Below are 23,785 nucleotides of genomic sequence, written 5' to 3'. Positions count from 1 at the left end.
CAATCTCAGTGTGATAATTATTACTTTTTTGTTTCAGTTAAGTGTTGGAGTAGAAGATGGCATTCTACAGGCCTACAACATGGATTTTGAGTTGCAGTTTTCACATAGGATTAACCAGATTACTAGATTTTCTCAAGCTGACACGGATGCCTGTATTTTTCTCTATCTATTAAGGGATGAAAATGATAACTTGCTTTATTGCTATTTGTTCCAAGCCCAAAAGACGAAAGACGTAAGTAGTTCTGTTAAATTTTAAATAATTTATATGAAAGAAATATTTATCTCAAACCTCAAAGTTGAATTAAAAATTTATAATTAGTTGGGCGATTTCATTGAGCAGATTGCAATTGTGCTGGGTGTTTAATTCCGATCCCATCAACGTTTGTTTAAATTCACTGATAGATAAATTTGTAGTAAAATGTAACCAAAGCATTTCTATGCAATCTATTAAATCAAATTCTTAAACTACTTTTAGTCTGAATTCTTGCTATATATTTTTTTACGTCAAAAAATATAAAAATCAACAAAAACCATGCAATAAGGCCTCTACTGGCCATTATTATTGAATTTTATTAATGCATTTGCTTTGAAATAATGAACATGAAATTAGCTTTCTTATGTTGTATAAACCGCAAGGCGTAAATACGTAGTGCTTTTAATTAAAATTCAATTGAGTAAATAAATTGCAATCTACGTATCTTTGATGATCAAGTGACGGTGTATTACGACAGCCAATTTAAGAATATTAGTGCGTCAAAAATTTTGTTTTGAGGCTTTGACGCAACCAACTATAAAAAAAAAATTACTTGCGAGGATCACTTCTCCTATCAACTCAGCAGCTGCTTTTTACATATTCATTATGAGTTATTTTTTAAGGTTTTTTTTAACTTCACCTAAAATATTAGCAATTTGAGGCAGGTGAAATACATTTCACTCTGTAAATATATAATGAAATCTTATATCAGATAGTAAATCAATAAAAAAGAGAGATTTAACTTTTTCAATCGCTGTTATTTCATCCCTTTTTGTCATTTGATCTGATAAATTCACTAACATGGGTCGTAATAGGCGGTGTAGAGCCTTGGTCTAAAGTTCTAGATGTAAGCTAATTCTTGTATTGGTTGAATATGATTTTAAACTGATCATTACTTCATTATATACCTTTAGGTCTTAAGGTGTTGCAATACTCTGCATAAAAAAAATTCAACATTTGATATTTGGCTGCTTCAAAAAGAGTTCGAGAAATATATTGAGACCTGTTGTGATTCCCATAACAATTAAACGCGTCTGAAGCGCCCATAACGGACCAATCTTATCACAACTGACTTTACTATACGGAGACCTGCTCTGTAACCACATCCTCATCGCCCGCACTCAATTTATCGATTAAGTTAGTCGACCTAATTATGTCAAGGGGTACACGCACCGCTCTGAAAATGCGTTTTCTGGTGCATTTTGTAGCAGTCTATTTTTAAGCATTAATAATCAAGTGAAACTTTTAAACATTATATAATAATTTAAAGTTATATAGGAGGGAAAAGCTGTCGACTCTCCCGTTCAAGACCTTTAAAACAAATGCCGTATTTTAATTCGTAAAAGTGATTTTTTAGAATTAGCATATTTTAGCGTTTTCACCGTTCGTTGTGAATTTCATATACTTGATGCACAAAACTAGTTAACTAATTTATTTTACACGTACACATTACAACCCATCACTTAAGACTGCTAGAAATATTTATTTATTACTATTTACGTCGATTTAAAAGTCGCGCCAAAATTCCAACTTGAAGTGACCTCCCGGCGGCGCGGGCTACTTATATACTCAGCAGACCATAGTTCCGGAGGATTCTGTAACCTTCCATACGTCTCTAGATATGTAGTGCGTTGTGCCGCTTGCGTCACCGCGATGATTCAAAGCGAGTTTGGGAATTGCTAGACTTCTCAAATCTTCAGCAAACAACTCCTATTTTAGAGAACACTAACCGTCCCAAACAGAAATTCAAAAAAACCAAAAAAAAATTCCTCTTTGGTAATTCGATTTTTGTACCAGTTTTTTCATCAGTTATCTTGAGTGCTTGTCCGACTCTGGAGTTAGACCGACGCAGCTCTTAAATTTTTCAGAATCTTTTGAGGAGAAAACCTTAGCTATTCCTCTAGACATTTGTAAATCCTTAGCCACACAATACGCCAAAGCGTAGTCAGCTGAAGCTGTAAACAGATCTTGGTACACTTATGTAACACAGGTTATGCCCCACCGGCTTTTTCGGCCATTCGGGCCATAAATTCATCGAACGTCAAACCCACCGTGATGAGATTTGCCGCATAATAAGAAGCCAGTCAGTTCAAGTAAATAATGTGAGCTTTACCCTTTGGCGGCTTTTATGTTTGTAAAGAACATCTTACTATAATACTTTATACTTACTAACTTTTTCATACTTGATAAGCGGTTTGCTACAATGAAACTATACTCTTTGTGTTCGTTAGATGTAGATTATTATGTTTTTTAAGCAAATTTGTCTAGTGCTAGTCTGTTTTTAAATATATATTTTTATTTTCTGCACGCGCAACCAGCTCTGGAAGAGAGTTCCATACACTAACAACTTTTCTTGAAAAATTTTTCTTTTTAGAGTTTTCTTGAGTGCCCTCTAGTTTTGGCCGTGCTTAGTAAGTTAAATGTTAAGTTTAGAAATTCAGCATAGTGGTCGCGGATGATTTGGTATGTTTCTATGAGGTCTCCGCTTTGTCTTCTGCCAGAGTTGTTATATCGAATAGCTTTAATCTATCCTTGTTTGGCATGTCCCTAGTGTCAATACGAATTCTGCTCTCTTTTCTTCGGACCCTTTACAAGAGTTCTATGTCTTTGGCAAAGTAAGGATTCCAGATCGGATGGCATAGTACTAAATGTTAGACTGATAAACGTTACATAAATTTGTCTTATAAAAGCTAAAGATTTATTGCAAAATGCTCTCCCTGTAAGGTAGATTTGATTTTTTGATTCATTTAAAGCTGATCTGTCTGTTGATGATTTGCTTGGTCCATCCCAGGAGCTTTTTCGGTGACAGACCATTCTGCCTCTTAGGGTCATAAAGTTAACTCAAGTCACCGTTTTTGTACCTCGGATCTTTGACATTTACATCATATGCGCCTTTCATCCGTTCGCTGACATCTTAAATAAACACTTGACTGTGAATGACATTCATTTTTCCATGCAGCTCTTCTATCAGTTGCTCGCGATTAACCAAACTTCAGATCGTATGGAAGACGGAGTTCTCTTCATATCACTATTCGAGTCAAAGACGCTCCTGTGATTTCATGGTCAATGCAGGAACAAATGAAGAAACTTATCCCAGTCTATTTAGTGGCTGGAGACCACTTTGGACAAATATGCTCTCTTACTGCGGGTGCAATGCGGTAGTCCTGGTTTTCTTGATCCCAATTCTTACAAATGTTCTCGAACAGGCAGGATTGAAAATTCCGTCCTTGGTCTGAATGTAGCTCTAACGGTACATCAAATCGGCGGCTCCATTTCTTTATTAAAGCGCCGGCAATAGTAGAGGCTTCCTTGTTTGGTAGAGGGTATGCCTCAAGCCATTTGCTGAAGTAGTCCTACTCCGAAATTCAGTCATAACTTTTTGCGTTCTTTCCTCCTTGCTGTTATGGTCAACTATTTTCTGCCGCAAAAGTCTATCTTCCAGAATTAGGTAGTTCCATTGTTGCCTATATCGTTACAATATTTTCTATTGTCAACTATAGCAAAAACATGGATTCTTGCTAATGGCTACTTTGCTAAGCTGAGAAAACTTCTTCAAAATAGATTTGTTCCATATACGCACCCTATACAATACTCAATAGTTTATACTAAAATATTAAACTTCATCTTTTCCTAATACTTTTAATAGTAAGTTCATTTTCAATAAATTATAAAATTCATAATAGGTGTCAACTGCCTGACTTTTTTACTTGACCATCCTGATTACAACAGAATGGATTATAATCAGCGAAACTAAGTGTTGAGTCTGATGATGATGAGTTATTTCTTCACTCTTGAAACAAAATTGGCATTTTACTTTGTGAAGAACAGACTTCCTTCCAAGAAAGTATCTTCCTTATTAATCCGCTTACAAAATTGATTTCTTCAGTGAAACAGTTTTCTCTCAAGCATATATTAACATCAAATTTATATTTACAACAAAATTGTACAATGCCACCAGTTTTTACGGAACTTCCTCGACCATATGATCGAAACTTCTTAAATCCAAAACTTAAATAAAGGGACGTTTTAATTCAACCATAGGGCCTGCCAGCATATGAATTATTCCATTTGTGCAATCCCAATTTGGTCGTACCACCTTTATATATAAATTCTTCCATTTTATATAAAAGTGTTTACCAAATTTTAGTACTAATAAACGAATGGTTTCCCCAGTCGTTTGCAAGTCAATGTTCCTGAAATAAAACAAAATCTATTAATTTGTAGTTTTTTATCTGGAGAGTGTACACTCACGTAAAATTTCTCCCACTGGATATTGCAAAAAGATTTTCCATAGTGTAGGGATGTTCAGATACAATCAAATGTCTTTTTAAAAGATCTACATTATTAAGATTGTATTTATATCTATTAGCTTTCATTTGTCGCCAAGCGTAATCAATTGGTACAAAATAAGTGAACTGGCCATTATTTGTTTCAAATATTTTATTGAAACCTGGAATAAATATAAAAAAAAATTATTATAAATTAAATGAAATGAAATATTACCAGTTTCTTCTCCCATTTCATATACTGTAGATAACTCTGGATCGGCAGCCAGTTTGTCTAGGACCGGTAAATATGGAAAAAGTTTCAGTTTCCTTTTAAATATTCCTATAGGTAAGGAAATTATATGTACTACTCCATTATCAACTGGTATGTTTGCCTGAACGATTTCTGCTAATACTTCCCCATTTGGTGTTTCGGTGGTGCCATGTACAGTTGTTCCTTTTATAAAGAGTTTATTATCTAAAAGATACATAAATAATTTGATAATTAATCTCGTTAGGTTAAGTAAAATCAATCGTTAAGGCAGAGAGATTTTATCTATATATTAATTAAGAGAATTAGCAGAGATGATTTTAAGGCTTTAACATGAATATTTGCCTTTACTTTGCAATATTTGCTTTTGCCTTTACTGTGCTTTTTCCTCTTTTTTTGCAGCAAAGGTATTTCAGAAACTTACGTTTGCTATAATGTTTTTTAACTATTATACATATTCTAATTTTGTTTTTTATATTACGACATGCTTTATATTTTATATTTAATTTTTGCAGTACCTATCTATCATATTTTATGTATATAAGCCTAAACCTTGCTACTGTCAATAAGAAGGTCCAAAATTTAAATTATGGGTTCAGGATAGTTCAGATAGTTCAATATTGTCTTGTGGACCAACAAGAGTTACATAATTTTTTTCAAGTTCCTCATGATTTATTGAAATTTCTGCTACCATATGTTCTAAGGCTTCTTTGCAAGTTCACTTTCTTTGTTTGTAAACTATGTCAAATAATTGATGATGATCTATGAACCAGACGCATATATTTTACATATTATTAAAGTTTAAGTCAAACATTTTTTGTAGCAAGATCTTTTATTAAATAACAATTTTAAATAACACTTGATGTTTTTCGCAGACTAGGGACAATTTCCGATTACATAAAGATTATTATCTTACAGTGTATCTACTGGTCCTACGAACTGTATATTCTAATCAAGAATCTTGCCTTGGTATGTTTCAATTTTTAACTACATATCTTGATTAAATTACCATCTAATTTTCTTGGCTTCGAAGGACATTTTGATTATCTTTGACTAAACATCATCAGCTTTTTAATTCTGATACAGGTACTTGTAGTGTGTGGCGTTCAAATTATTTGCATTTCACGTTATTTAAAAAACAACATTTATTTGCCAAACACAGTAATAAGTACAGTATAAATTATTAAATTAAATAGTATGACGCCATTGCTTGCGTCGTCAGAAAGTCAAAAACGAGAGAGTCCGTCGTTCCCACTTCTACACCTCGCGCGGCGCTCTCCTCGCGCATGGTGACGTCGTGATATGGAAGGGATGCGGTATTGCCAAGCGTTTACAAAAATAACTGTCGACCGGACAACCAGACATATCGCCCCCCTTGAAAGCCTCCAGGCTTTAAAAATCATAAATAGGCAGGACAGCAATCTTCGTAACTGGACGCTTATACTCGCCAGCAGCAGTCCTCACTAATACTGTTCGGACAATACCATCTCCTCCAGGAAATATTTGTACCACTCGGCCAGTTCGCCATTTTAATGGTGGTAATCCATCCTCCATGATGAGCACAAGAACGCCTAGTTTCAGGAGCTGCGGGTAATTCTGCTTCCATTTCGTACGTATCTGGAGTTCTGCAATGCATTCCTTGACCCAACGAGACCAAAAATGTTGCACCATTTGTTGTCTATGTTGGTATTTTGATAGTCTGTTCTCTGCTACTCCCAGTAGATCAACTTGTGGGCACGTCGTCAATGGTTCACCAATAAGAAAGTGCGCAGGAGTGAGAGGATTTGGATCATTCGGATTATCAGAAAGAGGACATAAGGGTCTGGAGTTTAAACAGGCTTCTATTTGAGTAATTATTGTAGAAAAATCTTCAAAAGTTAATGATAAACTACCAACTACACGCTTAAGATGAAACTTTACCGATTTAACGCTGGACTCCCAAAGCCCACCAAAGTGTGGAGCGCGAGGCGGTATAAAATTCCATTGTATACCTTGATTTGCTAATTTATCCGAAATAGTAGAAGAGTGTCCTTTGAGAAACGAATTTAATTCATTTAATGCACCCACGAATGTTGTCCCTTGATCAGAATAAATTTGTATGCACTTGCCTCTTCGTGACATGAATCTGTACAAAGCGGCTAAGAAACATTCGCTAGTAAGATCACTTACTAGCTCTAGGTGAATAGCCTTGGTAGCAAAACACACAAACAATGCTATGTATGCCTTGTTAGTTCTAAAATTACGTCCTTTGCGATCCCTAAGGGAGAAGGGCCCTGCGTAGTCAACACCGGACACAGAAAAGGGTCTAGAGGGTGTAATTCGTGTCTTGGGTAAATTACCCATAAGGTACTTTGTCGATTTTGCAACAAAGCGAAAACAAGTTAAACAGTCATGGTAAACCTTTTTGATTAAGTTCCTGCCATTGATTGGCCAGAAGCTTTCACGAAGTGATGCCAATGTAAGTTGTGGACCAGCATGAAGTAGCTTAATATGTTCAGAATGTGCGATCAAAAGTGAAAGTCTATGTTTAGGGGGTAAAACTATAGGGTGTTTCTTTTGATATTCATAATCAGATTGTTGCAAACGACCCCCAACTCGAATAAGATTAAGAGTGTGGTCAAAGAAGGGATTCAAGGTAAGGAGTTTGGATTTATTAGAGACCTTATTATTATTCTTCAGTGCTTTAAATTCTTCAGAAAATGTTGAAGCTTGTACCAAGCTGACAAGTGTATGCAAAGAATTCTCAATTTCCAGAGTTGAAAGCTCTCTATTAAAAAAGTCAGATTTAGATTTTAATTTAAGGATGTTTTTAAAGCGTAGCACAAAGGCAAAAGTACGAACCAGTTTAGTTAGATTAGAAAATTTGTCAATTAAAGTAAGTAAGTCATTATTGGTATGTTTTTCGATGGACACATGAAAAGAAGTGACATTTCGTAATTCAGGAGTATCAATATTTGATAAATCTACTATGTCGGTTGGCCACTCATCTTCAGTCAGCCAAGGAGGTCCATGAAACCATAAAGTCGAATTTAACAAGCTTAAAGGTGGAATTCCTCTAGTAAGTAGATCAGCTGGATTGTCTGCGGTTCTAATATATCTCCATTCATCAATATTAGTTATGGATTGAATTTGAGCTATTCGATTAGCAATAAATGTCTTTAGACGATGAGGAGATGATCTAATCCAGGCAAGTACTATTGTAGAGTCACACCAGTAGTGCTTAGAGTCTAAAGTAGAGGGTATTGAAGCTAACACAGTTTTAGCTAGTTCTGCTAAGAGTAATGCTGCACAAAGCTCAAGCCTAGGAATAGTCAATTCTTTAAGTGGAGAGACTCTAGTTTTTGCACAGAGTAGTTTAGACGAAGAATTGCCTAACGAATCCTTTGAACAAAGGTACACGCAGGCACCATAACCTGGCTCCGCAGCATCAGAGAAGCCATGTAATTGCAGCTCAATAGGATTACCGCAAAGAGTTAGTCTTGGTATTTTAAGATTACTCAATTCCACAAGTTGTGTCCTGTAAGATGACCAGATTGTAAAAAGATCCATTGGAATCGATTCATCCCATGATATTTTAAGCTTCCACAGCTGTTGCAAGATGATTTTTGCCGAGATTGTGACAGGAGAAAGTAGACCAAGAGGGTCAAAAATCTGAGAAATTGAAGATAAAATTGTACGTTTTGTTACGCGAGTGCTAGATTCAATAGGACCTATTTTATATTCTAGCGTGTCAGAAATGTGATTCCATAAAAGGCCCAAGGTTTTAGAAGCAATATCTGTATCAAAAGAAATCGAATGTATTGAGGAATCAGAAGTTAAGGTTGGCTCATTTGAAGCCCATTTTCTAAGTGGAAATCCATACTTCATAAGAAGATCATGGATGTCTTCTTTAATTTGTCTAAGTTCATCGACTGTTTGTGCGCCGGTTAAAAGGTCATCAACGTAAAAATCACGTTGTATTATGTTAGAAATCTTTGGACAGTCTTTAGCATGTATTTTACCTACTTCCTGCAAAGATCTAGTAGCCAGAAATGCAGCAGAGGCTGTACCGTATGTAACGGTGGACAAATCGTAAGTTAAAATCGGCTCATTAATATTAGCACGCCAAAGAATTCTCTGAAGTTTACGATATTCAGGGGCTACATAGACCTGTCGATACATTTTTTCAATGTCACCACTGAGAACTACAGGATGTATACGATACCGTAAGAGAATTGAAAAAAGACTGTTTTGGACATTAGGTCCGACCATAAGTAAATCGTTTAAAGAAAAACCTGAGTCAGATTTACAGGAAGCATCGAAAACGACCCGTAGTTTAGTTGTAGTGGAGCTTAATTTAAGCACACAGTGGTGCGGTAAAAAATATCCAGAAGTATCATTTTGATTCTTAGATAGGGTCATGTGACCGAGTTTTTCATATTCTGTTATAAAATCTTGATAAGTACGTTTTAAATCAGGGCTTTTATTCAGTTTCCCTTCAAGATTTAAAAAACGACTTGTAGCTGTCAACTTCGAGTCCCCAAGACGATCAATGGAGTCCTTAAGTGGAAGATGTACTACAAATTTACCATCAGGGGCTCTAGAAGTGTGCTGAGAGAAATGTTCCTCGCAAAAGGTTTCCTCTGGTGATAAGTATTTAGTTTTAGGAAATTCCTCTACCTCCCAAAATTTAGTTAGCTGATTGTCAATTGAAGTTGTAAAAAAGCACTGTGTCTTTGAGCAAAGGCTTGAACTAAGATTAGTTTGTAAAGGACCAGAAATAATCCATCCAAAATGTGTCTTTTGCAAAATTGGAAGTCCTCGACCCAATTTTATTTGACCAATATGGATCAGTTCCCAGAAAATGTCTGCTCCGAGCAGTAAGTCAATAGGTTTTGCAGAGCTGAAATCGGGGTCAGCCAATGCAATATTTTTGGGAATATGTAATAAACTGGAGTCAAAGGATATAGCTGGAATATTTCCAGTTATAGATTTAAGTACAAGACACGATATGTTCGCCTCAAAGTTAGAAAAATTGGATTGGACTTTAGCAAAAACTCTAGAATTTATGGTTTCAATTTTCTGACTGATACCAGTGATAGAATGTTTAATATTTTCAATAGGAAGTTGTAACAAGTTGCAAAGTCTTTCTGAAATGAAATTGGATTGGCTTCCACTGTCTAGGAGTACTCTACACAAGTGTGACTTATCTGTAGTGTCAAAAACTTTGATGATAGCAGTGGATAATAATACAGTGTTTAAATTAAGTTTTTCATTTACCACTAAACTACAAGGTGAGTATATAAGAGGAGTGTGCATCACATGTGTAGACAAAGAGGTTGTGGCTACGTCTTTCAAGTCAGTCTCAGTGCTGTTGGAATAAGAAGAGGTAGATGTGTTGTTATTATTGGTTTGTACAGTCCCAGAATCGGTTTTGTTGAAATGTAGAAGGGTATGATGGAATTTTCCACATTTTCTACATCCAGACGACCTACAGTTTTTAGTTGCGTGGCCTATAGAAAGGCAGTTAATACATAACTTCATTTGTTTAGCATTATTTAATTTTTCAATAGCAGAAATTTGTAAAAACTGAGGACATGTGTAGATGAGATGTTCTTTTTGACAAAACGTGCATTTTTTATTACTGTTAGTAGCGACAAAGGATTGAGAAGTATTTTTATGAAAGTTGGGGTGTGATTGGCGAGGCCTTTCGATTTTGTTTGAAGCGTTTCTTAAAGAGCTGTTTTCGAAAGACTCTAAAATTCGGCATCTGTCTTTTAAAAAGTCTATAAGTTCCTTGTAAGTAGGGAGTTCTTCAATAAAGGTTTTGGAATCCCAAGCTCTTCTAGTCACATTGTCAAATTTACCTGTCACAATATGACAGATTAAGGCATCCCAATGTTCTGTGGGCATCTTTAAAACCGTCAAGGCGCCCATGTGCTTCTGTAAGCCGTCAAGTATGACTCTAAGGCCACGTCCAGATTCACGTGATAAAGATGGCAAATTAAAAATAGCCGTTACATGGTTGCTGACTAAAATCTGTTTGTTTTCGAATCTCTCATTTAAGATGTTCCAGGCTACATCATAATTGGCGTCAGAGATTTCAAGTGATGAGATAGTTTCAGCGGCCACACCCTTTAGAGAGAGGCGCAAGTAATGAAATTTTTTGGCTGGTGTCAGTTTGAAATTGCTATGTATTAAAGAATTGAAAGTGTCTCTAAAAAACAACCATTGGTCATATGAACCGTCAAACGTTGGAAGGTTTATTGGAGGCAGTCTAATGTTGGCTAAATCATCATTAGAATTAGATGCTAAATTAGTTTCCACGTTTGGAGTTAAAACCTGCGGCTGCATCTGGTCAATTAAAAATTTGCTCGCTTCAGATGTTATGCGGTAGAATTTATTTTCAAATTGTTCAGACTCACTGTCATGTTCATCAAAATCAATATCAGTCTCCGTAGCGGCAATCTTTAACTGAGCAGCGTTAAAATCGTCCAACAATTGATCAGCCTTTTGCGCACGCATTTTGAGTTCCACCAAATCAGTTTGAGAAAGATTTCTGTTTGACTTAACAGCTTGAAAATAGTTTTCAAACCGTGTAAGAGCAGCTTTAGTAGCCTTTCTTTTATTTCTTGCGTCAGCCATCTCGAATAGTTAATAATACAAATATACAAGTAGTTTCAAAGAAATTGTTTAAAATAGAGGCAAAGTAATAAAACAATGCAATTAAATAGGTTTCTCAGAACACTTAATTAAAATGCATGTAAAGTTATCAGACCTACGTAAGTGACACCAAAAATGTGTAAAATATCTAATAAAGTAGGTATATTAAATGTCAAAATTTAATAAAATGTAAATAGTAGAAATCACCATCAAAGGGAGTGTGAAATACCAAAAGAAATGAGTGTAAATAGGTATAGTATACCAGCAAAATGTGTAATATATTGCAACGTAAACAAATGTCAGTTAAAGGTATTAATTTTGTCACCAAAGTAGCATCAAATATTACGAAATCGTTTGTAAATCAATGTAAAGTACCATCAAAGTAACCACCATAAAGTAACACAAATACAAAGCAGTTTAAGTTTATTAAAAAAAATAAACAAATAAATCAAACAGAGGCCTGTAAAAGTAAAGGAAAGAAAGTGAGAAAGGAACGCACTAACCTGTAGTGAAATAAGCAAAACCAATCGGTGTTCCCTGAGAAGACGGTCTTGTTGTTTCCGTCGTCAAAAAGGCAAAATATCCAAACTTGTGTCGATTGGGTCGGCGGTCGGCGTTTCTTCCAGTTCAAGCCACAAATAAATGCGGTAAAAGCCTCGTTGAAAGTCCCGTACGAATGTTAAAATGCAGTAAAATTCCGTTCAGGAGTCAAATCCAGCGACGAAGGACCATAAAATGTAGTGTGTGGCGTTCAAATTATTTGCATTTCACGTTATTTAAAAAACAACATTTATTTGCCAAACACAGTAATAAGTACAGTATAAATTATTAAATTAAATAGTATGACGCCATTGCTTGCGTCGTCAGAAAGTCAAAAACGAGAGAGTCCGTCGTTCCCACTTCTACACCTCGCGCGGCGCTCTCCTCGCGCATGATGACGTCGTGATATGGAAGGGATGCGGTATTGCCAAGCGTTTACAAAAATAACTGTCGACCGGACAACCAGACAGTACTTTATTTTTTATTATTTGGTCCGCGGTTCTGACAAATTGTTTCCTTATTCTCTTCTACCTAATTATTCTATGTTAATTTTATCTGTTACACGAAATTTTTATTCCCGGATATTTTCCATTATCCTATTCCATTATATCTACTCATGATTTCTTTTTAATTTCCTTGTTATTTTCATGTATTGTTAAACTTTAATTTTACTATGTATTTGTCTTGGAGTAAAGTAACGAAAACGAAAAATGTCTAAAATGTCTCTATGTGCTTCTGAATTTAACTAAAACACTTCATTTGATAAATACTACTTATTTAATAATTGAATTTAGTAATATACTATTTACAAATTTAAATTAACAACTAGTTGGTTTTAATCAGGGTTTTCCACCCTTACATATATTTTCGCTATTTTGTCGTTATTTCTAAATATCAGATTTACTATTATGTTATGCCAAATCCATTTGATTATACCCACTTCTCTTTCTAGGACTTCCATTTAAACAGGAGAGGTAGTAGGTGAAGTCCCATATAGTGTTTTAATCTTTCTCTATGTAGTTTTATATTGAAGTCGTCAGATAGTCTCACTTGAGTTGCTTATTTAAAATATGAATGTTTTCAAATTGAAATAATATTTGTTTTTATTTACCGATATCTTCGAATGATAAAACGATATAAACATCATCTCCATTGGCCATCGTCTCATAATTCCTGCCTTTTTCTGTAGGTCTCGTGAATAAGACCATGAGTGGTACTATATGCCCAAATATAATATCTTTATTGAACATGTTAAACTTTTGGGGATCTATGCCGGTATCTATCTAAAAACAAATGCATATATTGGATCTTTCGATTATATGTAAATTGTTGTTTAAATAGCAAGGGGTGTTAAATTATATAGACCGTTGAGTAATTTGACGAAGAGGCTGAGTTTATTTGAAACAACTCTTAAATTTTAATTACCGGTATAAAATAGGTATTTGTTCCTGGTGATCGATAAAGGTGTTCCAGATGAAATTCCCTAATTTTATGTAAATAATTTGCCACGGTTATTTGTGAACCCAATTTCCATTTTTCAATTGATGTTAAAAAGTCGTAGGCTGTGTACGAGTATTCTGAATGATGTATTATCGGATCAAGTACGTCATCTATTAAGTGCATAACCTAAAAATATTCATATTCATTTGATCCAATTTAATATGTATCAAGATAACAATTTTTCTTCAAACAGAACTACATAAAGAAAGGTTACCTGTTTTCCAACAAGATTATTTCCTGTCTGTCCATTATAGTCAGACCTAAATTGAATAATTTCCGCATTATTAATAAATAAACTGTCATTAGCTTTGGTCATCCAGAGTTTCGGAAGGCCATCTTTGATACTGCTTATGTTTCTAGTGGTTTGTAGATGCTTTAGTGGCCAAACACCGGATGCCATATGATAAAATGCCAAATCAGAATGTAGAGGTTTTTTGTAGCTTTGGAAAGCCACATTCGTCTGAAAATTGTTAATTAGAATATTTAACAATTTTCTTGATATTAGTCATTAATGAAGGTATTAAAATATACTTTTATCGGTACAAATATTGTGAGTTCCCTCTGCAACAAATCCACTCGAGCAACTCCATTAAAATGAATCAAATCTGCAAAATCTTTAAATTCTTCGTCTTGGGTTATCCTATTATAAATACTTCTTTGGGGTTGTGTGTTTAGCACTACACTTAGTACAGTGTTCCAGTTTAAAAAGGCACACCATCCTAAAAATTGTAGCTTTTGTATTTTCCACATGTTTACCACTGTCCAACTACTTATAATTAATATTTTGACAATGAAAAGTATACAGTCAATTATAATGTTTACAAGCTTACATAAAAAATTGGGATATCAGAAGTGGCAAGGCTGTGACCTGCTCTAATAATTTCTGCGATTCGGTGTTGATCTAACTGATTAGAAATTTACTTACTGCATAAAGTTATATACTAATATTTTGGTTGGATTTAATCGCAGTTTTTATTACCTTATTAGTTTTTTTAAATTTTTCTATAGGATGATAAGAAGTTTTTTGAGTTAAAGAGTTTAAAGTATGGCAACGGGACGTCATTTTAAAAATTAAAATTAAATAGAAACGGTGGGTCATGCGGTATATCGTTTGATAGCTCCCACTGAATGCTTTATGGTCCTAGAATATTAAGTCATTACTTCTACCCATAACAAAATTTTAAGCATTTTTATTTACTTTACTACACTTGTTCAGGTGTAATTTGTTTATAGGTGTGTTGTTGTTTTAAGAGTTTTTTGTTTTTGATGACAGATTCTTTTCTTTTCTTTAAATTTTATTACATCAAATTTTCAATATTTTACTTCTATTATTATTTGACAAATTTTTGTGTTACGAAAATTAACAGTCGTTTTCAAAATAAACTTATTTCTGAATAAGTATCCAAATTTTAATTTATTTGTGTTCTAAAAGCTTTATAATTTTTTCATTTGTATATATGTATAAAAATAATAAAAGGAGAAAAAATGTTTTTTTTATTAAAAGTAGATTTTTTTTATTGTTTATAATAGTTTTTTAATATATTTTATAATATATTTAAAATCTCCAATAAAACTTTATTAGTTTTTGAATAAAAAACATGCAAAATCAATGTTTTTCTTTAACTTAAATTCTTATATTATCTAATTCACAAATTTTTACTTTAATAATAAAGATTAAATAAAGTTATAAAACCGACATCTAAACATTTTGGATTGAATTCGATCTTAGTTCCTATCTGCTAACTAAATAATATAATAGTATAGTTTAAATTATAAATAAATAATTATACTCAATTATGTCAGATGATTCCATTTTCCATTTTTTTAATTTTGTTTAAAATTTATGTTTTGTTTGAAATGTGTCAATGAAAAATGGACAAACCCTTAAAATCGCTATCAAGATAAATATGTTATCGCACCTAAGCCGATAAGATAAAATACTATTTGTTTACTAGTTAACGATCGATGAACCATCTAAATCACTGTCACTAAATAATTTTTCAAATAAATGTATGATAAGTAAGCAATAGTAACAGAAGATTACTGTAATTTCTTTAATTAAAATAAACACAGAAAAAATTACAGACCCGATCTACACAAATAACTTTAATTTTGTAACTTCTTCTGGAATACTTTTAGCTGACCTAATACCGGATCATATGGCTATCTACACCACGTTTGCATACAGGCTGCAGAAGCATTAAAAACTCCTCGTATCGAGTTTTTCAACTAAAATTGATTTTTTTTGAAATCGCACTAACTATACCAGCTCGTATCACCTACATCACAAAAACACCGGGTTATAACGGGATTGGAGCAGAACTAAGGGAATAAGAGCACTTTAAAAATTCGGAAAAGGTCATTTTTTGACCTTGTTTTAGAGCCCAAAAATGGGCTTTAAAAATGCTCTCGGCTAATATGCGAGCTACTACCACAGATGTAAATAGCTCCGCACTACACTATACTCTATACTCCACACGTGCGGAGCTATTTACATCTTTGCTACTACCTTGCAGATGGTCTCGTTAAATTCGGAAGGACGAAACAAAGGGAAAACCGTTGAAATTTTCCCGATAGTGCCCATAGAAGCCGAGATATCGGCTGGAATTTATTCATCAAAAATTGATTTTTTTCGAAATCAAACCTACTACACCGGCAGCTTGCTCGTATCACCTACATCACGAAAACAGCGGGTTATACCGGGATTCGAGCAGAACTAACGGAATAGGAGCACTTGAAAACTGGAAAAATTAATTTTTCGACCTCGTTTTTGAGCCTAAAAATGGGCTCTAAAAATGCCATATCTCAGCTAATATGAAAGCTACGTCCTTGCAGATGGTCCCGTTGGATTCGGAAGGACCAAACTAAAACAAAATCGTTGAAATTTTTCCGATAGTGCTTAAAGTTGACTTAAAGTTGTTAAATTGCATACCTATGCTTATTCAATTTTTGTATACCGAGTATTTTTTTCCACAGCACCCCAATATCTCTACCATAAACTTGAATATCGCTATAATGCACACAACGTTGTCTTAAGATACAATCATAGACTTAGTACTATACCTCGTTTTCGTCAAGCATTTTTTAAGAATAGTTTCTCCTACATTCCTCCTATAACTCGCTAAATGATAACTAAAGATATCTTAAGAATATGAGCCTATTGAAGTTCAGGAAATCGATTAAATCCCTTCTTCTATCTAGTGAATAGTTGTTACCTGCTATGTATATTGTTTTTCTTTTAATCGGTTGTTTTAGATACGTGACTCACGAATATCGATCCCTTTTAACTAAAAATATTATTTATCTGCTTAATATTTTATTCTATACTCTCTTTTTTTTATCATATATCATGACATATATGTTAAAATAATAGACAAAATGACAAAAATAAAGACATTTATCATAATTATCACTCAACCTGGTATTGAATCCATTGCTGGACATGCATCTAGACATGGACTGCACTGGGTTCTGTCTTTAGCTGCTCTAATTCAGAGTCTATCTACTCTTTTTATATCATCACTCCAACTTATTGCTGGTCTGTCTCTGCTTCTCTTGTCGATGTGACGTCCGCTTTCTTTGAATCTTGTAATATGTCCTGGCCACTTCTAGTCTAGTATCATAATTCTTTGTTTTATGTCTTCTACTTTTGTTCTTTGCCGGATGTGTGTATTTATTACGCGATATTGATTTCGAATTCCAAACAGTTACAATATTCATTTTTATTTAGCGACCTTTAATTTATGTACAGCGTTCTTTCTCAATGTAAGCGTTTCTTCATTTTAAGTCATTACTGGCAATACGCATTGATTGTATACTTTTGTTTTTAAATTTATTGGTATATTGGTTTTAAAAATATACCTTAGCTTTCCATATGCGGTCCATTCAAGACTAATGTTTCTTTATAGTTCCAATGCTTATTTAACTCTATTTATTCTGATTTCGTATCTTAGATACTTATAATTGGTGGACTTCTTTAAAGAATTTGTTCTCTAAAGATATAGTTTCCCATAGTAGTAAATTATTTATTAGTTTTTTTATGACTTGTGTATAGGCCAACTTTTTTGTTGCCTTTTCCGTTCCCGAGTTCTTATCATTTAATCGGCCTCCTTCTAATCATCTGTTATTGGCATGTCATTCGCAAAGCCTATTTTGTTTACTATTTTCTCCTCTCGATGATGCCTTTATTTATGCCAACCTAGGTTCTTAAAAGCATGTTCTAGAACTGTTTTAAATAGTTTTGGAAACAAAGTATCACCCAGTATTACCCCTATTTGTATAGGAAACTTCTTAATAGTATAATGGATCTTAACACTTACCTTTGAGATACTTTAAATATGTATCTCACGAGTGTATCTGTAGTCTATCCGATACTTACTAAGGGCTTCTAGATTGATCGGTACCTTAAGGAAAGCATCCTGGTCAACAAACCACTGCATGTGCACCAATACGCCTATCAGGCGGGCAAATCCACGGACCTGGCCCTACACCACCTCGTGAGGAAGGTGGAGGTGGTGCTCTGGGTAGTGGCAAGGCTTGTCTGGGTGCGTTTCTAGACTTTAAAGGGGCGTTCGACAACATCCCTTTCGCATTAATCTGTCAAGCACTCGAGAGCTGCGGCTCAGAACTCTGTTTGGTTAGCTGGATAGAGGCTATGCTCTCGAAACGTCATGTATCTGCCCAGCTCAACAACGAGATTGTCGAAACGTTGGCGGCTAGGGACTACCCGCAGGGAGAAGTATTGTCGGTCGCTTCACCTCGCTCACCTTGTGGTGTCTTGTGGTCGACAGCCTGATAAATCTTTTAAACAATGCTGGCCTATACACACAGGCCTACGCTGATGATCTGGTAATCCTTTGCCCAGGGAGAGACGCCGTCTCAATGCGGGACCCTATGACGAGAGCCCTGCATATGGTGGACATATGGTGCCTCTCGGGGGGCTCAGGATTAACCCCAAAAAAGCATAGCCTCTACTATTCACGAGGAGACGTAAAGTCCTGAAAAAACTGGTACAGGTTGGCTGCAGGGTCCAGCTCGTCTGGATACCTGGCCACGCAGGCCATGCAGGTAATGAGGAAGCGGACTCTCTTGCCAGACTGGGATCCGCGAATGTGCCGATGGGGCCGGAACCTATAGTTGGTATCGCCAAATGCGTCGCGGTCGCGTCAATGAAGGGTCTACTGGACAAGTGGACCCACCGAAGACGGACTGAGTCCCCTGGTATGAAACAGGCCAAAGCGCACATAGGTGGGCCCTCTGCCTGTCTCACCAAAAATCTACTACGCCTAAAAAGACGCGAAATTCGGCTAGTGACAGGTCTTTTAACCGGTCACTGGCACTTAAGAAGCCATCTCCATACTATCGGTATTGCGGACAACCCGGAATGCCGATGGTGCTGTGAGGAGGATGAAACCGTTGACCATGTAGTCGGGGAGTGCCCAGCACTCACGCGCGCCAGTTTCAAATATTTGGGTAACACTTCCAATGTACCGAGTGACTTTAAGTCCTTCAGACTAGAGAGCCTTATCGGTTTCTCTAAGGTCGTTGGGCTCTGGTAACCCCCGGTGGGACATGACGGGTCCATCAGGAGACCTATATGCACAACTGCCTTGGCAGCCCACTGTTTCGACAATTCAATTCAATTCAAAAGGCTTCTAGAATGGAATGCACTTCGATTGTATCAAATGCTTTCTGAAAGTCAACATAGGCATCAATTGTTTTTTATCATTTTCTTAATAAGTAACTTTAATGTAAGAAAATGGTAATTTGTTTCGTAATTCAAACATGCCTGTTCTGGTATAAAAATATAGGTATTTCTCCAGTCTCTTATTTATATTCTTTGTGAAAGGTTTGTATAGGTTGGATAGCAATTTTATAGGCCTGTAATTTTAGCAGTATCATCTTTTTATGTATCAGGGTTTGCCTGCTGACTTATTATTTTTCATCTCATGAATTTTAAATTTTGCCTATTGGGATCTTGCAAATTTTCTCCGATCTTTAATTTATTATTCCACTTTGTTGATCTCCTTTGATTCTTCTTTCAATTGATATCTGTTTCAGTATAGCTCTGCATAAAATTCTTCTACTACTTTGAGTTATTAATCACTATTGGTTGTTTTTTGCCGTATCTGATCTTAAGCTTTACTATTTTTCTTTTACCTCTTTCAGCTTTTTCTTTAAGGCTTTTAGGCTTCTATTTTCATCTGTTGTATTCTTGATTTGTCCAATATCATAATTTCTCAAATTTTTTCTTACTTTTTTTGAAATATTCTTATTTGGTTTTCTCGCATTATGTTAGTTTAAATTTTCGTGATTTAGCAGTTCTCTTTGGTTGTTCGTACATTGTTGATGACCGTCTATTGCTTACGACACATTGGTTTAATCATTTCTTGATAAAGTTCTGCTGATTTCGGAATTACAGCAGCTGAAATCAGAAAAAAGATACTTACAAAACGTATAAAAATTTAGCATTAAGGAGTGATTATGTTAATTATAGTAGGGTGTAGACCTCGACTGAAATTCAAACATTTATGTCCGTGGTGCCATAAAATATGATTTGTTTAGAAACATAAGACAATACTGGTATTTTATCACGGTTAAAAGAAGTGACAGGTAAGGTAAGCTATGATTAAGTTATATCTATTTCTCTGAATATAAAATATTTATATCTACCATTTATAATGAGATGACTAATATTGACATATCTAAGAGCTTTGAGATCTTCTAGTTTTGTCTTCCACATCTAGTTCATATTTTATTTGGCATCTTCTTCGCCACAAGTATCTTTCCAGAGTTCCGGAAGATGAGCACAGTCAAAGTTATTTTTAATAATCTGGTAATGGGGTTGATAGATGAAACAATAGGCCAGTCAGCATTCTCAGGTCCATTCAAAAACTATGCCATACTAGAAAATACTACCTGTCCGTTTAAAAGCAAAATTAGGCTTATAGGTAATGAACAAACAGCTTAGATTTAGAAGCAATCGACATATTTAACTTTGCTAAGGAAACTTGAAACTACTGGTATCCAGAGGTCCAGTGTTAAAAAGGCTAAGGAGTTATTTACCTGTGCGATTTCAAGCATTTGAAATAAAAAAATAGGGATCTATAAATTTTTGAACATTCATCTTAGACATTTGCTATTTTCCTATTATTACTGATATTTCTGACTATTTTTAATTTATTCCATATTTGTGTTTTGCAGATGACTTAAAATTTTAGCTGCCAGTGACTTCCTTTGAGTTTTTTAAGCCTTAAGCTTTAGTTAGATGTGCTTAGAATTGCGGAGATGAGTCCATGCATTTAAATTAAAAAAATAAATAAAATCAGATATACATTCACAAGAAGTTCCATATTTGATTATAGATATTTTCAGAAAAATTAAGTTGTCCCAAATTGAAGGACTCGAAAGCTGTAAAAGATATAAGGTCGGTTAAATTGAGGCAAAATTGGGTTATTGAATGCTCAATAAAATGTCGTTCGAAAATTTAAAAAGATTTCGATGTTTCTCGACTTGAAAAAAATGAAGATTTACAGAATCGACGGATGATTCGACATTTCAGCTTATAGCGAGTATCAACAATTTCTTAAAGGAACTACATATATTCCAATATATCAGATTTAAATAATATCATTAATTAGCTTTTCAATTTGCATATTTTTAAGATGAAAATAAATTTATATGCAAAAATTATCTACCCACCCGTGTGGTTTGTAAAATTAAACAGATTTTTGATTTTTTTCAAATATCCCCTGCAGAATAGGACTGACGTGGGCAGCTTACGGAAAACTAAAAAAAGTTTTTAAATCAATTTATTCTCATGTGTTTAAAGAGGCATGTCTTTTTGATCAGTGTGTGCTCTCACATATGGAACAGTAACAGTGACCTTTACCAGGAAGGCAATAAACAAAATTCAAGTGGCACAGAGAGCGACGATGAAGTCAATTTACTCATCAGAGACACAGTTCCAAATAATATAATTAGGGAAAGAATCAGCATTACGGACGCAGTTGAATGGAGTACAATGCTGATATGGAACTGGAAGGGCATGTTGTCAGAGTCAGAGATGGAAGATGGACAAAGCAAATGTCCTCCAACGAGATGTCGTATTGTCGAATGACGAATGTCATATTGTCGAATGACAATAACGACATCAAGCGCATCCCGCACAACTAGATGCAAAGCGCTCAAGACTGGAAACAATAGAATGATTTACGGCAAGCCTATGTCCATCAAAACAGCTATTGATAATAATTTCCAGATTTTTTTTTAAATTTTTGAACAATTACTCGATTCCGATTGCTTCAATTTAACTGAAATTGACCTTGTAACTTTTACGGTTTCCAATAATCCCAAATCAAAACGGTTTTTATAACAATTGTGTAACATGCTACTGGTAAGTACCTAAAAAAGCTACAAAGAATTCATTTGCTCCTATAAATATTTTACAATCAGATATTATTTCCACTGCTATCGTTAATGTTTTATTGCTATTATTATAAGTTGGCATAAAAATTAGCACGAAGCGGACCATTGCGTACCCGATTTTTGGTTAAAATTAAACTAATCAGTTGAGCCAACAAATTACCCCACACACACACCTTCTCAGTTTTGACTTGAAAACCTGTAATACCTGAATAACACTATTTTACTCGGTTCGTGTTGTGTATTATAGAAATAGAAAAATCGTAAAAATTGTGATCATTAAATACTTATATGGACTGTATTGTTCGTGGTGTCGTTATTAATTTTGTCTCCCTCATTTTTTTTCAAGAATTGACAAGTGATAATTAATAAAAGTGATAAATAATGCGCATTAATTCTGTTGTAGTATGTTGAATTAATAATGAACAATTGCACATGGTGGTGGAATTATTTGTTAAAACTGTCAGAAAGAAGAAATTGACGTAGAGGCTTTTTGAATATATTATTATTTCTACATTGAAAGTAAGTAAAAGAAAGACGACGATATATTGTGCTGGATAATGTAAAATAGTCGATGTCCAAGATGGCTTAAATTGCCTTTTTATATTACTTTTAAAAATTTAAGAGGCAATAGAAATTTTCTAAGTTATAAATATCTTAAAACAAAATGGACAAAAATAGAAGATACATTAAAACACATCATGTTCATATAGTACTCTCGTCTTTGACCTTACTATTTTGAGAGCATTTTTATCAAATGACATAAAAGAAGTATTTTAAAATTGTTACCATCTATAAGGTGTTTAGAAAAAATGTGGCAGTAGCATGTTTCTAATAAGTTGTGTATGCCGTTTGCGACGTTGCCATTGTAAATTGTTTTTGACGCATATGGCAAAAATGTGTTAAGCTTGTTTTGAAATTCCTTGCAACTTTTCCTTTGTTTTTCTCCTCTACGTTTTAGTACAATTACGTTCTATTCAGTTAACCTTTTAAATGACTAGAAGGAAAAAATAATAAAGTTTATGAACAAATCTACAGGAAACAAATAAACATCAGGCATCACTTAAAAGAAAAGGTAGATAAACAATAATCACAGAAGCAGCAGGATACTACTTATACGTGATAATTTCAATACACGAGCCTACATATTTATTTAAAGTCTAAAATAAAATATTTCAAATAGTAGTATAATATATATATAATAGTAGTATATTATAGCTATTTTCATTTTAATCTAAACTAGAAATCTTTTTTTTCTCAATATATAAAATTTAAATTTATTTATATATTGAACTATAATCCTGATAATTTTGTTTCTGTTGTAAGTATATTTAAATGTTCCCATTTAATTTTTAATTTTAACCATAACTCCTCTTAGTTTTAATATACTTATTTAATTTATTTTTAATGTATTTTAATTGTTGATAATTTTTTTTGACCACTGTATAACATACCGTTTTGACTTGTCTATAAATGTTTTTACTATGTTTCTTTAAATTTTGTAGTGCCCTGAAGAGGGATAATATAGGCCGAAACGTTGGCGTTTAAAAAAAAATTAAAAAGCTTGGATTTTTTTTTACCATTTTTCCAACTCTTAAAAATTAAATAAAAGTGTTGCTTTATTTTATTTGACAATCTTTTCAAAGCAACTCTCTTTCCAAAAGTCTAAATCATGTTTTATTGCTTTGAGCATCTTTGAAACCTTTAAGCATAACATTCAAAATATCTGACCTGTAGATTTCTCCATTTTCAGGAAAATTGCTAGTTTTGCTTTAACTGATCATGTGGCAAATGGATGCTCTAGCTGTTCAATAACTATTTTGTTATCATTGGTTTTTTATTTTTTAAGTTACTGCTGCCTTAAGCCAGGTATCATAAATTAATACTTCT

The 23,785-nt window shown here is 34.2% G+C and overlaps 2 protein-coding genes across 4 annotated transcripts in view; one reads left to right on the top strand and one right to left on the bottom strand.

Moving 5' to 3' along the window:
- Nucleotides 1–23,785, top strand: part of LOC126740174 (TBC1 domain family member 1) — an 87,977-nt gene that overhangs the window by 30,572 nt on the left and 33,620 nt on the right. The window contains exon 2 of one of the 2 annotated variants that reach the window (XM_050446104.1): nucleotides 38–232. In XM_050446104.1, coding sequence (XP_050302061.1) covers nucleotides 38–232 — 195 coding nt within the window. Of the gene's footprint in view, nucleotides 1–37; nucleotides 233–22,057; nucleotides 22,418–23,785 lie in introns of those variants that run through there. The other variant, XM_050446106.1, reaches the window with a different exon arrangement.
- Nucleotides 4,148–23,739, bottom strand: LOC126740176 (fasciclin-1-like). Of its 2 annotated transcripts, XM_050446110.1 has the most exons (8): nucleotides 23,627–23,739; nucleotides 14,003–14,190; nucleotides 13,686–13,931; nucleotides 13,397–13,597; nucleotides 13,083–13,254; nucleotides 4,757–4,996; nucleotides 4,505–4,703; nucleotides 4,148–4,446 (listed from the first exon to the last, which is right to left on the bottom strand). In XM_050446110.1, the coding sequence occupies exons 1-8, from the start codon at nucleotides 23,640–23,642 to the stop codon at nucleotides 4,263–4,265; spliced, it is 1,446 nt and encodes a 481-aa protein (XP_050302067.1). In that variant the 5' UTR covers nucleotides 23,643–23,739; the 3' UTR covers nucleotides 4,148–4,262. The 2 variants fall into 2 exon arrangements, with proteins under 2 accessions (XP_050302067.1, XP_050302066.1); XM_050446109.1 differs by lacking the exon at nucleotides 23,627–23,739 and having other exon boundaries at nucleotides 14,003–14,262.

Source organism: Anthonomus grandis, chromosome 9, assembly GCF_022605725.1.
Source record: "Anthonomus grandis grandis chromosome 9, icAntGran1.3, whole genome shotgun sequence".
Taxonomy (NCBI): Eukaryota; Metazoa; Arthropoda; class Insecta; order Coleoptera; family Curculionidae; genus Anthonomus; species Anthonomus grandis.
Note: the sequence above shows the minus strand (reverse complement) of the source record. Positions and strands in the feature narration are given on the sequence as shown.